This window comes from Orycteropus afer, unplaced genomic scaffold (assembly GCF_000298275.1).
Source record: "Orycteropus afer afer isolate SDZICR_OR568_19922 unplaced genomic scaffold, OryAfe1.0 scaffold00574, whole genome shotgun sequence".
NCBI classification, from domain to species: Eukaryota; Metazoa; Chordata; class Mammalia; order Tubulidentata; family Orycteropodidae; genus Orycteropus; species Orycteropus afer.
Window position 1 is genome coordinate 686304 of NW_006922161.1, and position 14894 is coordinate 701197.

The window sequence follows — 14894 nt, forward strand, 5'->3', positions numbered from 1 at the left end:
ATCGCGGTCGGGGAAGCAGCCCGCTGAGGCCGAGAGGGAGCCGGCGCTGGAGCCAAACGAGGTGACAGCGGTCGTGGGCCGGGGCGGATAGCCGCAGCGCGCAGTGGGACCCGGGCGCTGGCGAGCGGGCGAGGCCGAGCTCTCGCGGCCTCATGTGCGGGGCGCCCTGAGGGTGCTGGGCGCATCCTCCGGGGATGTGGCAATGGCGTAGCGCATGGTGGCTCCTTGGGGCCGGGGCAGAGGCTGGGCGGAGAAGAGGCGCCAGGGTGGCCAAGGCCTCGGAGGTGGAGGTCGGGGGGATCGTCCTTAAGTGACAGAGTACCTGTGCCGGGCTGTTTGCAGGGGACCGCTCCAGGTGCGCCCACGGCCGGTACGATGGGACAGCCGCCTCCCTTAAGCAGCGTACTGTTCAGTGTTAATGCCACAGCTATTCGGCGGCTCTCGCCGTAGTGTCAGGTGGCATTCTGTGTTGTCGATGGCCGTTCAAACAAGAGACCTCGCTGGCACACCGCCAGGAGAACCCCCCCGGAAGTGTGCGTACCTGGGCTGGATCTGGGTGCAGGGTGCACCGGGGAACTAGGAGTGGAGGAAAGGTGTGGGGATCAGCTGATAGAGATGGCATCCAGGGAGGTGTCCAGGCAGAGAGGACAGCCTGCCCTGAGGGGTGGTCTGCAGTGGGGGGCAGTCCTGTGGGGCTGGAGAACAGTGTCAGGGGGACAGCATGGGAGGGGAGAACAGGGGAGGGTGGGCGTCCTGTCATTCAGAACCTTTGAACAGCAGAGGACCAGCAGCTGCTGAGGCTGCTGATGTACAAACATCAGCATTTGGACGTCCAGGGTCTTGGCTTCACAGGACATCCCAGTTTGTTGTTTAGTGCTTCTGTTCTTACATGCGATCATCCAAGGCCCAACCATTGGTCTCTGTTCACCTGGGGGAAGAGAGGAAGGAGAGTCAGGAAGAAGAGGAAGTGGAATATGTGGCTAATGGCCTTCATTACCAGCTGCCCACTTTGCCTTGAGACCAAAAGAACTGGATGGTGCCCAGCTACGATTACTGAATATTTTGGTCAAAGATTCTTTAGAAGAATCCTGATCAAAGTGGGGAAAATGTAGAACAGAAGTTCACATTCTCATGGACCGTCGACTTTTTGGAGCCATGGATGCTGGATGAACCCCTGAAACTGTTGCCGAGATGAGCTTTAAACCTTAAACCAAAAATGTCCTGAAGTCGCCTTAAAACCGAGTACTAGTTCAGTTTCTCTAATAAATGATGCCCGCCTTAACCATCAGGCTCTTTTCAGGACCATCTCCATGGGATCAAATTGAAAACAGCAACTCAAAAATTAGATAGGAAACTTAGGGGACAATGACTTTATGTAATAGGGAGGAACAACTCAGAGAAGAAGGGTGAACATGGTGGCCCAGCTCAAAGAATGTCACCAGCATCACTGAATGGGACACGCAGAAACCATTGAATTGGTGTCTGTTTTACTGTGTATGCCCTCAACAGTGACAAAGGAAGACAAGACAGAGTAGAACGTTTGCACTCACTCTCCTGGGAAACAGCGCTTAGGTCTGCGGCCCTGTGTGGTTAGCGGCTACGTTAGATGCTTCACGGTGACGCACAGAGATACGAGCTGAGGAGGTACTGGACGGAGCCCAGTCTGCAGGCTGCCGTAGAGCTTCTCGTGGTAGACACGCTGTTTTAACTCAACCCACTGACCACTGCTGCTTCGTTGCCCCGCTTGCCCCACTTGCTGGGCTGCGGTGTCAGATCCAGGGCGCAGAGACGCATCTGGTCCAGCCTCTTGCAGCTGATGCCACTTAGCTGGCTTCAGGGGAGCTGTCCCTCTGCTTTGTGAGATGGACTCATGCTGTCCCCCTTCTGCTGCTGCGTCCCTCGCACCCCCAGCAGGCAGTGCTCTGCTCTCCTCATGGCTGTGGTCACCAGCGGGGCCAAGGGCTCATCGGGAGCCAGGTCCAGCTGTTTCTGTTTGCTGTTGTAACTGTGTAGCTGTCAAAACTTGACAGAGTGTAAGTGTAGCTGAGGGTCATGTCTGTGAAAACAAAATTGGATGCTGGGGAAAATAGGCTGCAATGAAGTTGGATGCTAGGCACGGCTGGTAACCGGATGAGACGGTGAGAACATCGAAGGAGTGGGGAGTCTGGATTCTGTGTTCAGGGTGCTTCTGAGGCACTTCTGCGACCTTGTATCACAGCAAAGGCCACGTTGGGCTTTGTAATGGGCCCTGCTTGTGGTGGAGTAAAGCTTATCAGGTCGGCGACTACTTAATCAGGATTTTCTATTTAGTGATTGACTGGTGGCCTGAGTCTCACTGGATGATGAGGCCTCTGCCCTCCTTCATTCTGTCTCTGCCTGGTTCCTCTCCTCGTGTGCTCATGACTCCGGGAGCCTCGAATGACAGGGTGAGGCATGGGAGGTTTCATTTGACACAGAAAGCCAGCTTGGAGGACGCAGTGAGAGCTAAGCTCTCAGAAGATGACACTGTCCTTTGACGAGTCTCTGTCTCGGGGAACCTAAGTCAAACGCCCGTTCAAGGGGGAGCGGTGATGTGTGGAGGTGGAAGATAGGGTGCAGGTGGAGGCTTGCTGCTCCTCTGGGCTGCGATGGGGCCGGGTGCCTGGTGGACAAGGGGGAGCGGTGATGTGTGGAGGTGGAAGATGGGGTGCCTGGTGGACAAGGGGGCGCTTTTAGAACCCGTGCTCTGCTTTCCTGCAGCCCTCCCTGCCCGGCGGCCCTGCTCCCGGCCGCAGTGACCCCAGTGGCTCTGGCCTCTCTGACAGTGAGGAGAGCGCATTCTCCGGCCTGGAAGAGTCCAGCAGCGACAGCAGTGAGGATGGGGCCAACAGCGATGATGACCACGGTGGAACAGAGAAGGCCACTGGGACACAGCCACAGGTGGGTGGGCAGGGCTTCCCGTGGGCCTCCCTGGGGCCAGGCAGCCAGGAACAGTCTTCCATGGCCGGGTGCAGGGCTCACCAAGAGGCCATGACTGGCTTTCCCACAGCTTGTAAGCCCCTTGGGTGCCCCCTCCTCCCTGCCCCTGGGGCACCTTTGGTGCCCGGCACAGCCACCAGTTTGGAGCTTGGGCAGCAGGCTGCAGGGCACTGGCTCCAGCCACAGTGGGTGTCAATCACTGGGGAAAACCACGTCACCTCCATGAGACAAGGACACCTTCTCCTGACCCTGCCAGCCTCGGTCTTCATGGGAGCCCTGTGGAGATGGGCAGGTGTCAGCGAATCCCTTGCTGTGATGACAGACAGGCTGAGCCCTGCGCTTGTTTTAAGACAGTGGAAGAAAGGCTTTGTTTAACCAAATATGAATCAACTACTTTGAGGTCCTAGACACTGGTTCTTTAACACAAGGAATGTATCGAGCTATCTCAAGTGACGTGCTGTGAGGGCCGGGGGCCTGGCTGGGGAGGCCTAGTCCCCACAGCTGGGGGCCTGGGGCTGCGTGCACGGCTGTGCTGTATGAAGCCCACGCGGGCTCTCGGCCAGCATGGCGCCCGTTCCTCTGCTGGCTCACTTCTCTGCTTGCATTGCTGTGCCATGCCCCCACAGGGTGTCCTTTATTGGCCACAGGCCAACCATAAAGACCAAACCAACTAAACAAAACCAGACTCACTGCCGTCGAGTCGGACCCGACTCATAGTGACCCCTCCTTGGGTTTCCGAGGCAGTATCACTATGGAAGTCGATTGCCCAACCTTCCTTCCGAGGAGCGGCTGGTGGGTTTGAACCGCCAGCCTTCTGGTCAGCAGTCAGGTGCCTTAGGCACTGCACCACCAGGGCTCTCACAGACCGATCCCGTTGCCCTCGGGCCGACTCGGATCCGGGGCTGCTCCTGGTGCCTGGTGGCCCTGATCCCCACGGAGTTTTCTGTGGCTGGTTTTGAAAATTCACCGTCAGGCCTTTCTTTCGAGGTGCCCCTGGGTGGACTAGAACCGTCAACTTTCGGTCAGCAGCCAAGCGTGTGCACCATTGGCACCTGGCAGAGAGACCCGGCTGTAGCCCTGACAGCAAACGCTCCACCACGTCCTCTGGGGGGTGAGGTCCTCTCCTCCGTGCTTCACAGGTGGCCATGGTCCTGCCATCTTCCTCCAGGGTGGACCTTGTCGACCCTGCTTCGGGTGAGGGCCAGACCAGCTGGGCAGCGGTGGAGGCTGCCCTCTAAAGCCACCCGCTTGGCTTGGCGGTGGCCCTGGAGCCTCCCAGCTCTGGACTGGGGTCCTCACCTCTTGCTGGGAGGGAAGTCTAAGATTTGCAGTGGGCATTTTAAAGCCACCGGCTGGCAGAAGGTAGCCATGTGGTTCCCATGTGCAGGTCCCCCACCCCAGGCCTGGGGCCCTGTCATTGAAGTCATGAGGTGAGGTCCTCATACACCCACATTTGGGGGTGGCCCAGGCTGGCCCCTTGTCCTTGGTGTGGACTATGCAGCTTCCCAGCTGGGGGTGCCACTGCTTTTCCTGGGGGGTTGGGGGTGGAAGGAGGACTGGAGGGTAACTTTGATTTCTTCTGGCTAGTGCAGTGCACTTTGGGTCTGGTAGGTGTCCACCTGCCGGCAGACACGCTGCACCTAGGGCTTTTCGGGGCTCTTGGGGGTGCCTGGGCAGAGCCTCTGAGCGGCAGAGTTCGCCAGTTTCAGCCAGCGCTTGTGGGACCCCTGCCCACAGCCCGGGGGCTTGGACGCCTGGAGGCTACCAGCCCTGGCGGGGGCACGGCAGTCAGACACTGCAGCCCTGAGCTCCTTCCCTCCTGGGCTCCAGCACCTCCTGCCGCCCTTCCCCGGCTCCTCCTCCTCTGGCCGCCTGGGGGCCCCTCTGCCCTGCCTGCCGCCCACCCGCTTCAGTGCCCTTCCAGGCCGCGGCCGGACCCAGCGGGTGCATCTTTGTGCGGAGGTGTTGGGCTCGCGCACCTCTTTCCCTCCCACTGGGTTCGCATGCCCCGGGCTCGGGAACGGCTTGTGGGTGAAGAACGCACCCTCTCCAGCTGGCGCCCCGCCCCTGGCCGCTCCGGACTCGGCCTGCGCTGAGTGCGGCGCTGGGTCATGGCAGCATCTGCCCAGCTTTAGGTGGCAGCGCCCTTGTATAAGGTTTTTTATTTTAATTTTAGAGTTGGGGAAAAAAAAAAAAAAAACTAGTGCCCAACTGGGCAGCCCGCTCCGTAAGGCTGGGGGAAGTTCCGGGTTCGCGCGGGGCGGAGCCCCATGTCCGCGGCGTCGCGCCTGCCCCCTGGCGGCCGCTGCCGGCCTTGCAGCCTCTTCCAGTGGACGCTGCCCGTGGCTCAGGGCGAGCTGGGAGGTCAGGCCTGGAGACTCGAAGCCTGCGGGACTCCGGAGCACACCTCCCTGTGACCCAGTGCATGCCCCCTGCGATGTGGGGTGCATGAGGAACCCCTCCCTGCTCCTCATGCTCCCGCAGTGTAGGGTGCGCTCCCGGCCTTGTGACAGGTGGACACAGTTGGCAGCCTGAGGGTGTGGCTGGGCTCCTGTGAGAGTCCCGTGCTTGGGGCCCAGAGGCTCAGGAGTCTGGGGCCGGCTCCCACGCACGCAGTAGGGCAAATGGGGCCGTGTGGGAGGCTTGTGTGGAAACCCTATCCCTCTTGGAAAAAGACTTAACTCCTGCCCTTTGAGTCCTCTGGGGAGAGCAGTCAGGCCGCGTGCCCCGGCAGGAGGGGTGGGCTCTGCTGGGCTGGGGAACCGGCAGCGCTGACTGCCCTGGGTGGGAGAGGGCTGCTTTTCCCATCAGTCCCCTCCTGCCCCGGAACCTCGGGGAATCTGTTTTCCAGGTTAGGGTGTGAGTGCGCACGACGCCACAGCTGACCTGGAGGGAGGCCGGCTTTGTGGGGGGCATGTGGGTGTGTGTGGGACACCCCTTCCTCTGGTGTCCAAGTTAGAGGTGTGCGGCACGGCCCTCCACGGCTGGGACGTTGGCAAAGGTCTTCCCAGGTGGCAGTGGCCCAGGTGTGGGCTTGCTCTGAGCCCTGGCCCTGCTGTGGCCCGTGGGCCGTGGCCTCCCCTGCTGGGTCTGAGCCCAGAGTCGGGGGAGTGTGGGGGCCACTGGACAGGGGCTGCGCAGCTGGTGTTCACGTTACCGGCTTGTGTGTGGGTGGACAGGAAGGGGGCTCAGTTACTGAACGGCATGACCTGGTCGTGCCCTTTGCAGCGGCTGGCCGTGTCCCCAGTACCTGAGGGAAGTAGTACCCAGTTGTGACGGAGGCCTGTGGTCTGGCAGTGCCCTCGAGAGGGTCACTTGCAGCTGGGCTGTTCCAGTCTTATTCCAGGGCAGAGGCCAGGCTGGAGCTGCTCTGAGGTCTGGGGTGGTGAGTGCCCTGTAGGCCTGTGGGAACCCAGGCCTCAGTAGAGGCCTCTTCCTAAGTGCGTCTTTCAGAGGAGGGCTGGGACCCTGGCCCGTCATCCTGTGTCCCCCCAGACTGATGTATGTCTCTTTCTCTGTAGGCTGGTGCCCCTTCCCTGGCGACGGAGGCGGAGGTGAGCACCCTGGACGAGGATGAGTATGCAGGTGACAGCTCTGATGAGGAGGTGAGGCCTTGCGTAGGGCTGTCGGAGGGTCCTGGCCTCGCACCAGGCTGGCACTGGGCTAGCGTGTGGGCCTGGGTCTGTGCATCGGGGTGGGGGTGAGCTGCGGGCGGGTTGGCAAGGCCAGAGCAGTCCAAGTGGGCATCCTGGCTCAGGGCCGAAAGCTTCTGGAGGAGTGATTTGGGGTCTGGGACCTGTGACTGTGTGTGTGTGTCACTGCCCGGCTAGGGAGGGTGGGGGATGAGGCTCTGGGCCAGGCCTCTGCTCCCTGGGTGGCCCTGGGTGGCTTTCCCTGTACCCAGCCAGCCTCTGCTGGGACCCTGGGGAGGGGTCCGGGGGGAGAGTGTCCCTGTTTAGGCCCCCACATGCCTTGGGTCGCCCTACAGGCTCATACTGCCTGTCCGTGGGGTCAGCTGAGATCCGCTGTGTGGAGCAGACACAGCAGCCGGTCCTTGAGCCGGTCCTTGAGCAGAGTGGATGCTCTGGGGTGTGGTTGGCTTGAGAGTGCTGCCCCTCGGTGGGTCAGGAGTGGCTGGGAGCTGGAGCCCCAGCAGTGTTGGTGGTCGTGCACACCAGGGCCTGCAGCAAGCCAGGGGACGGCCGGAGGGGAGGCGGTGGTGTGAGGTCCACAGGGCAGGTCACTTCTCTCCAGTGGTCTTCCAGCCTACCTGGGGAGGCCTGCTGCGGCCCTGGGGACGGCCTCCCTCTGTGCGGCCTCCCTCCCCCTGCTCTTGGCCGTGGCCGCACAGCCTGGCCCTCCGCCCGCTCCGGGCTGTGCTGTGCGTTCAGAGAACAGAGACAAAACAAAATAAATTGGTTTCCTGGCCGGGAGCGGTGGGCGTGCGGCGAGGGGGTGCAGCGTGGCCCCCGCCCGTCTCCCCACCCCCTTCCCAGGGGCCCTGGCCGTCGGCGGCCACATCCTGTCGGCTGCTGCTCTGTTTGGTGTTGTGAGAAGTCACCGTGATTTGGAGTGTGGCAGAGGCGAGGGGGCGGGTCCCCAGCCCTGAGGAGTCCTGGGGCAGACCAGGGGCGGCACTGCAGGGGGCTCTGGGTGGGCAGCCTGCCCGGCGGAGGAAGCTGTGGGGGTAGGGCACTTCCTCCTGCGATGACTATCCCATATGGCGCCGGGACTGAGTGACGTGCCTCTGTGGCCTCCCCCCAGCCCCGGTTCCCCGCCAGCACAGCCGGCCTGTGGCTCGAGGGGGCGGCAGAGCTCAGCTTTCAGGAGCCAGCGCCTTGCAGCTGGTCCCCAGGTCTGTGAGCGTGGGGGGCAGGCTGGGTGCAGGCTGCACGGGTCCATCCTCTTGGAAGGGACTCTCCTTGCGGGAGGCAGGGCTGTACGCCCTGGGGTGCAGGGTGGTCGGGGAGCCCAGGAGCCTTGCCCTCTGGGCTGCCCCTGTGGTTCTGGGGCCACTCTTCTGCTTTGGCCAAATGCCCAGCCTGGGAGGCCCTGGTCAGGGGCCGGCCTATTGGGGTGCACCCCTGGTCTGTAGCTGGGCCTGGCCTGCAAGAAGGTGTGTGTGTGAAGGCCTGGGCCCCTGCTGGGAGGGGCGGCTGCCCAGTTCTTGGTGGTCGTAGTGCTGGGACCCTCACCCTCACACCTTCTCCTACCCCTGCCCCCCTTCATTCACTGGCACAGCTGCCTGGAAACCCAGCTGGGCTGGGCAGCGCTGGCACGCTGGTGGGTGCGGCTGGGTGGCGGCGCCAGGCCCCGCGCGGCTTCCACGGCCCCACCCTGCCAGAGGCCACCAGCCACAGGCTGGGCCTGCTGGAGGGCTGGGGGCCCTGGTGAGCAATTACTCTGGAGAGGAGCTTGGCAGGAGGGAGTACAGTGGGGGTTCCGGGGGGCCCACGGCCACCCTGTCCCACCAGAGTCTTCTCCCACCCCCTCGGGCCCACTCAGGATTCTATCAGGTCGAGGTGGCCTGGGCTGGGGGCAGCTGCAGCTTTGGGGTCTTGCTTTGGGGGGAACCCTGGCGCTGACCAGCCCTGACGGGAGTTGGTTCCTTTCTTCCTCCCCGTCCCTCAAGCTCACACCCCCGCTGCTGGGTGGCCCCAGGACGGGTCCTGCTGCAGTGGAGTGGGGGCGGCCCCCAGGCGCAGGCCGCTGCCAGGCATCCTCCCCGCCCCCACACGTCCACCCCACACCTCCCCACACGACAGCGCTTCACAGACGTGATCTCATCCGCTGCGGGACCCCCAGGGAGGTGGGCCGGGGGCGAGGGGCGGGCCGGGGGCGGCAGCCTTCCGCACGGCAGTCCCTCCTCCTCTGCAGAGCAGCTGGGAGAAACTGAGGCCTGCGGGGCGCGTTCGGGCGCGTGTGGAGGAAGTGGGGCAGGCTCAGGGTGAGGGTCAGGCGCTGTGCACTCGCTCTGGGCCGGCCTGCAGGCCCCCCAGCCCGGCCCCCCAGCCCGGCCTGGCTGTAACTCGGGAGCCTACAGGGACGGCCGGCCCGTCTGCATCCAGAGCCCGCCGTCCCCTCTGCTCTCGGGCCAAACGCCGTTAATGGCTTCTCCCGGCTACTGAACGGCAGCTGCCTCCGTGCTGGCGCTGCTCCTGCGCCCCGCCCGCCTGGCCGCCCGCCGGCTGGGAGCGGGGAGCCGGGCTCTGGCAGCCGGGCTGCGGCTCAGGTTTCTGAGTGAGCGAGCAGCCTCCCTCCCTGCTGTTTGTGAAGCCGGCTTGGCCCTGCTGCCTCTGGGGCCTGCAGCCGCCCCATTCTCCCTCAGCAGCAGGCCTCCCAGTGGGGATGCTGGCTGGTCTGGCCGGGGCTCCCTGGGACCTTCCCCTCCCCCTGCCAAGGGCGCATGCACAAGACACCTGCCTGGGCTTGGCCCCGGAGGGTGGGCACGGAGGCCGCTGGCCGGCCGGGGGTGAGGCACGTGCAGCCAGCCCAGTGGCCCTGGGGCTTTGCCTGTCCCTCTGTGCACCGGGCTGAGGGCCTGCCAGGGTATGATGGGGCAGGGTGGCGCTGTGCCGCTGTGGTCACGGGGCCTGCCCTGATCACAGCTGCCCTTGCACTTTCTCACTCTGGTTGTAGGAGTGGCAGACAGCGGGGTCAGCATGAGGGAAGACCGAGGGCAGGCCCCTGGGCCCTGGGGGTGCCAGCAAGGGGCAGGGGGCACCCAGTCAGTGGAGAGAGGAGGGTTTGGCCCCATGCTCTAGGTCACTGTGAGTCAGAAGTGACTCGATGGCAGTGGGTTTGTGTTTTTTGTCTTCGGTGTCGGCGGGGAAGGTGGTCGAGGGCTGTGCTAGGTCAGTCAGAGCCTCTGTTTCCTGCAAGGAGCTGGTTTTCAGGGGATGGCATGGGCAGGGCTGTGGGCTGTGGGGTGAAGTTTAAGGCTCTTTTGGAAGGTGCTATTAGGGCTGCCAGGAGTTGAGGCTGGGTGCTGAACAAGGGGGTGCTCCAGGCCCTGCAAATGTGAGGTGGGAGCTTGGCGCTGGGGGTGGTGAGTGGTTGGTTTGGAGGTGAGGGGTGGGCCGGTCAAGGAAGGTGTAGGTAGGGTCTGGGCCATCTGAGGACCCAGAAGCCGCTGGGGGGGATGCCGTCTCCACGGGCAGCAGCGTGTCTGAGGCCAGGTGATGCAGTGATGGGGTGTTGGGCAGCACCTCTGGGAGTTGGCACCCAGCAGAGGGGCCGGGGCCAGGGCCTGTTGTGTCCGGCCTGGGCCCTGTGGTTGGTTTGGCCTCCGGGAGCAGGACCTGGGCTCCTCATCTGGTCTCGGGAACCTTCCGTGGCGTGCTGCAGGTGAGCCCGGGCGCGGTCAGCCCCTGCTCGGCCAGCCACACCAGCACCACGCCGCCGTCTGACAGAGATGAAGAGGCGCTGGAGGAGCGGCAGACGAGGCACAGGAAGGCCGGTGGTGCTGGGAGACGGGGGGCCGCGTGCAGCGGGGGAGCGCGGCAACACTGCCGGCATTGTAATCGGAGAGGGGCAGGGAGAGCGGGACCAGCAAGGGCGGCTGACCCCGCACTCCCGGGGGACAGGTGGGGAGCGGGAACGAGGAGAGAGTGAAGAATTCCAGAGGTGGGCCGGCTTCCTCTCTCGCAGACAGACACAGGGCGGGCAGCCGGCCAGGCGTACCTGCACTTCCAATCTGCGGGCCTGACAGCTGCAGCCACTTTGGGGAGGGGGAGGGGAGCGAGCGCATCGAGAGCGGAAAAACCCCAGCCGACCATCAGCCAGTCGCTGGCCTGTGTCCGGTTCCGTCTGGGGGGGCACGCGGCAGTGGGCGGTGCAGGACCCCTGGCTGGCTGAGTGCCCCGAGCTCCATCCTCGGGGTGGCCCCCCGGAAGGGAGCCCGTCCTGCCAGGCGGAACCCCTGGCTGGGCCCTGCCTGGGGTCCGGAGAACAGCGCCTGCCCCAGGCGGGGGTCCCGGGCCCGTGCGCCCCAGGCTTCGCATGTGTTTCCTGGCAGCCGCAGGTGCTGAGCGGGGCGGGGGCGCTGGTCTGGGCGCGGGCCGTGATGAATCATGTGGGGAGGCCAGCAGCTCATTCCCGGCCGGGGACAGGGGGCTGACAGCTGGGGCAGAGACCGTTTCCAGCCCGGCCGGGCGGCCGCAGGGCGGCTGGCAGCCCCCACCCTCAGTCACCTCCGGGCAAGAGCTCAGGGCCCAGTGCTGCCAGCCAGGTCCCTGAGCTGGGCTGGGGCAGAGCCGGGCAGGGAGCACCTGCCCCCTTGGGCCTGGTGGCCACGCACCAGCCCAGCCCCAGGCCTGGTTCTGGAGCCGCGGAGGGTGACAGTGTTCTTCTCCCGCCCCCTCCTTCCCTCACTCGCCTGCTGGCTGCCAGGATCTCGGCTGTACCAGGACCTCTGTGCTGCTGCCCGGCTGGCCTGCCAAGCTGCAGCCGCTGCAGAGCCACGGGCCAACGCAGCACAGCGCTGGGCGGTGGTGGCGCCGCAGGACGTGGAGGCCAGCCCTGACCAGCTGGGCCTGCATCTGCCTGGGGTCCTCACCTCCACGCTGCCCCTGACCCAGGCCTGCGCCTTCCTGGGACGCCTGGGCATGTGTCGGTGCCTCCCTCCCTGCAGTGAACTCCTGCCCTGCCCTCCTGTTCCACCCTGGACACGACTGTAGACCTCGAGGCTTCCCCATCTCTCCCCTCCCCCCGCCACTCGCTCTGTGGGTCCCGCCACCACCCAGTGCCATATCTAGCATCACCTGCTGCAGTGAGGCACCTCGTCACACCGAGGCCAGGCTGAAGGTTGAGGCTGCAGACAGGATGGGGAGCTGCAAGGACCTGGGTCTCCCCACCCCACTGTGCACAAGAGCTGGGCCCTCAGTGAGCTCTGATCTTCTAGTCACTGTGTTGGGACCGGCAGGGCCCAGTGCCTGGACTGTCTGCCCTGAGTGGTGACCCACTGGCCCACGTCCTCAAAGGGGCTGAGCCGTGCATAGCTTGTGGGTGTGGAGACCCCAGGCTGCCCCTGTGCAGACTGGCACAGACCCCATGGCGGTGGCCTCCTCTTGCTACCTCAGCCCCCCCATGGTTGTGTGCCACTGGCTGAGGTGCTGGGGTACCTGCCTGCAGCCCGGCTGTGCCTCAGGATCGCTCAGGCCTAGCTCTCTGGGATGGCGGGCAGGGGCCTCTGTGATGATTGTGCCCCCCCCCCCCCGCCAGCTGTGGGCTCCTGCAGGATTAGGGAGAGGAAACTTGGGGTTGGGTTTCTCTCCGAATGGAGCCAGCCGGTAGGGTTTTTGTCCTTAGATTTCTATCGGATTGGACACAACCTCCAGCCCTTAATGGCTGTGGCTTTGAGTATTTCCTCCAGAGTCACACCACCGCTTCCTGCCTCAGCGTCCCTGGAGCCCCGTCCCAGCAGAGGAGCGGGGTGTGGGGGGGTGGGCACGCATGTCCGGCCGGGGTTCAGGAGGGGTGTGTTCTGAGTCTGCTCGGGGCCAGAGGGAGGCTCAGGAGCCAGGTCCCCCTTCCCTGCTGCCAGCCAGAGTCGGGGAGCCCATTGGTCGGCACCTGGCACTCCCCTGCATCGTGCCCCCACCCACCTGCCCGGAAATCGGGCTCTGCCGCCTGGGCTGGAGGAGGTGGCCATGGGGGCCGCCTGCCCCGTTGCTTCTCTGTTGTGCCCCGTGGAGCTCACATCACTGAACTATAATTGTCACCTGCAGGATTTTAATGGCTGGCCAGCTGTGTGCAGCACGGGGTGTGCAGGGGGCTCAGCCTCCTTGAGAGCGTGGGTGGAGCCTGGTGAGTGAGTGGAAGGCTGCCTGGGGTCCTTCCTCCAGGCAGAGTCGGGCAGAGGGCGGCCTCTGCACCAGTTGCCGGTTGGTACTGGTAGGGCCGCCAGGTGGGTGCTCCTGGTCCAGAGGGGTGGGTATGCTTCTGGGGGTGTTTGCCCAAGGACCCCCTTCTCCCCACTTGTGCTGTGCTGGCCTGGAGGTGAGCAAGCTGTGGGGGAGGGGGCCCACACCAGCCCTGGGAGAGATGCAAGGCCTCCAACGACTGGGTGTCGGGGTTTTGGGTGTGAGCAGGCCCTTGCCTGGGGCATGCTTTGGCTCTCCTGGGTGGTGTGGGAGTCAGGGTGGCAGTGTGTGCTGGTTTCTCTGCACGCGCCCCCTGGGCTGGCCAGGAGTGGACAGTGTAAAACCACTGCTCGGCCGAGGCCAGGCAGGTACGCTAGCCTCTCTGCCCTCCCACCCTTCAGCGGCCCCTGGGCCTCCCAGCAGCCATCATGCACTGACCCTGTGTCCCCTCCCATTATTGCCCCAAGCTCAGACTGTCTCCTGGTCCAGGGTCTGTTCCCACCCTCAGACCGGGCACCTGCTCTACTAAGCCTCTTGCCCAGAGCTGTTTAAGTGGACAGGCATCTCCGTGTGTGGAAGATATGGTTTTGTTTTTAATTATACAAAATTTCCAGACTTTATATTATATCAGAGCACACAGTGACCTAGAAGAAACCAAGGCAGGAGGCCAGCAGGAAAAGTTCCAGGTGGCCTGGGTGAAGGCTGGGGCCCCAAGTCCTGCCACCGTTGCCGCTGCCGCCGCCGCCGCCTGTCAGTAGACCCCATTCCAGCTGGGCCGGGCTGGCCTGGCCGCCCTGTCCTAGCCCCAGCCTGCCGGGCGCCTTTGGAATGTCCTGCAGAGGGTCCACGGGGGCTCTCCTGGCTGTCCCCACTGCGGGCACCTCCAAGCTGGCTGGGCTCCTCTAGCTACGAATCGCCATCTTTCTGTCCCGGTCCTTGCTCTGCAGAGGGTGGGGGGAGCATGAGGTGGGCAGGGGCCCAGGCACCCCAGGCCAGCCCCGCTCTGTCGTCCCCTGCGGCTCTTTCCACTGGGTGCTGTCCGGGGTGCAGGCCCTCTGGCCCCCTTGCTGGTGTGCCCCCGTGTTCTCGTGCAGCGGGGGCGCTTTGCACAGTCGAAATTGTAAAATTAAATTTCCCAGATGTTCAGGCCCCAGGAGCCCGCACTCCGTGCCGTCTGGAGAGGAAATGGGGATTGGGGAAAGCCAGGCCACGCTTGCTCCCTACTTACCCTGCCTTTCCTGTGCACCAGTGTGGCAGGGCTGTAAATCACAGGCCACAGCAGCCCCGTGGCGTGTCCCCACCCGGACACCTGCCCTCCCCCAGTCCCTGGCAGCCACAGGGCTCTGGGCTGTCTGAAGTTGGAGCCCTGGAGGGGGTGGGGGAGGGACCAAGGAGAGATCAGCAGGTGCTTCTTGGGTACAGGCAGGGCTGGGAGCTGTGTGCTGGCCTCAGGGCCCCCAGAGTTCCCTTCCCCTGACTGCCGGGTGGGTGGCCACCCTGCTGTGCCTCCCCTCAGACCCCCCCGGACCTGGGTGGTCTTCTCTGGGCTGTCCCAGCTCCTGCCCTCTACCCCGAGTCTTGCAGGAGCCTGTGTCTAGGGTCGGAAGGGGCGCCTTGATGTCCCAGCTCCTCCCCGACCCCAACCCCGGCCTCCTGGAGTTGGGCAGATTTGGGTTCTGCCCGCCCCGGGCCCCGTGCGCACCCGGCCGCTGCCCGCCCCAGGCCCCCTGCGCGCCCCGGCCGCGCGCTCACCAGCTTCCTCTGGTTGCTCAGGCAGAAGGTGCAGATCTGCTTGGGCTGCGCGTTCTCGCTGTCCCGCGGCGGCGGCGGCGGCGGCGGGGGGCTGCCTGCGCGCGCGGGGTGGTAGAAGGCGGGCCCCGAGTGGCACGGCTGCCCGTCGCCGCAGGCCTCGCCCACCAGCAGCACGTTGCCCAGGTGCGAGATGTAGCTGGAGGCCAGGCGCAGCGTCTCGATCTTGGAGAGCTTGCGGTCGGCCGGCTCGGTGGGGATGAGCGTGCGCAGCGCCGTGAAGGCCGTGTTCACGCTGTTGGTGCGGTCCCGCTCGCGCGCGTT

At 64.5% G+C, this 14894-nt stretch overlaps 1 protein-coding gene across 1 annotated transcript in view; it reads left to right on the forward strand.

The window, feature by feature from the left end:
- Nucleotides 1-5228: 5228 nt before the first annotated feature.
- Nucleotides 5229-14894, forward strand: part of BOP1 (BOP1 ribosomal biogenesis factor) — a 14210-nt gene continuing 4544 nt past the window's right edge. The window contains exons 1-3 of the mRNA XM_007956109.1: nucleotides 5229-5322; nucleotides 6059-6204; nucleotides 6480-6563. Coding sequence (XP_007954300.1) covers nucleotides 5229-5322; nucleotides 6059-6204; nucleotides 6480-6563 — 324 coding nt within the window. The remainder of the gene's footprint in view (nucleotides 5323-6058; nucleotides 6205-6479; nucleotides 6564-14894) is intronic.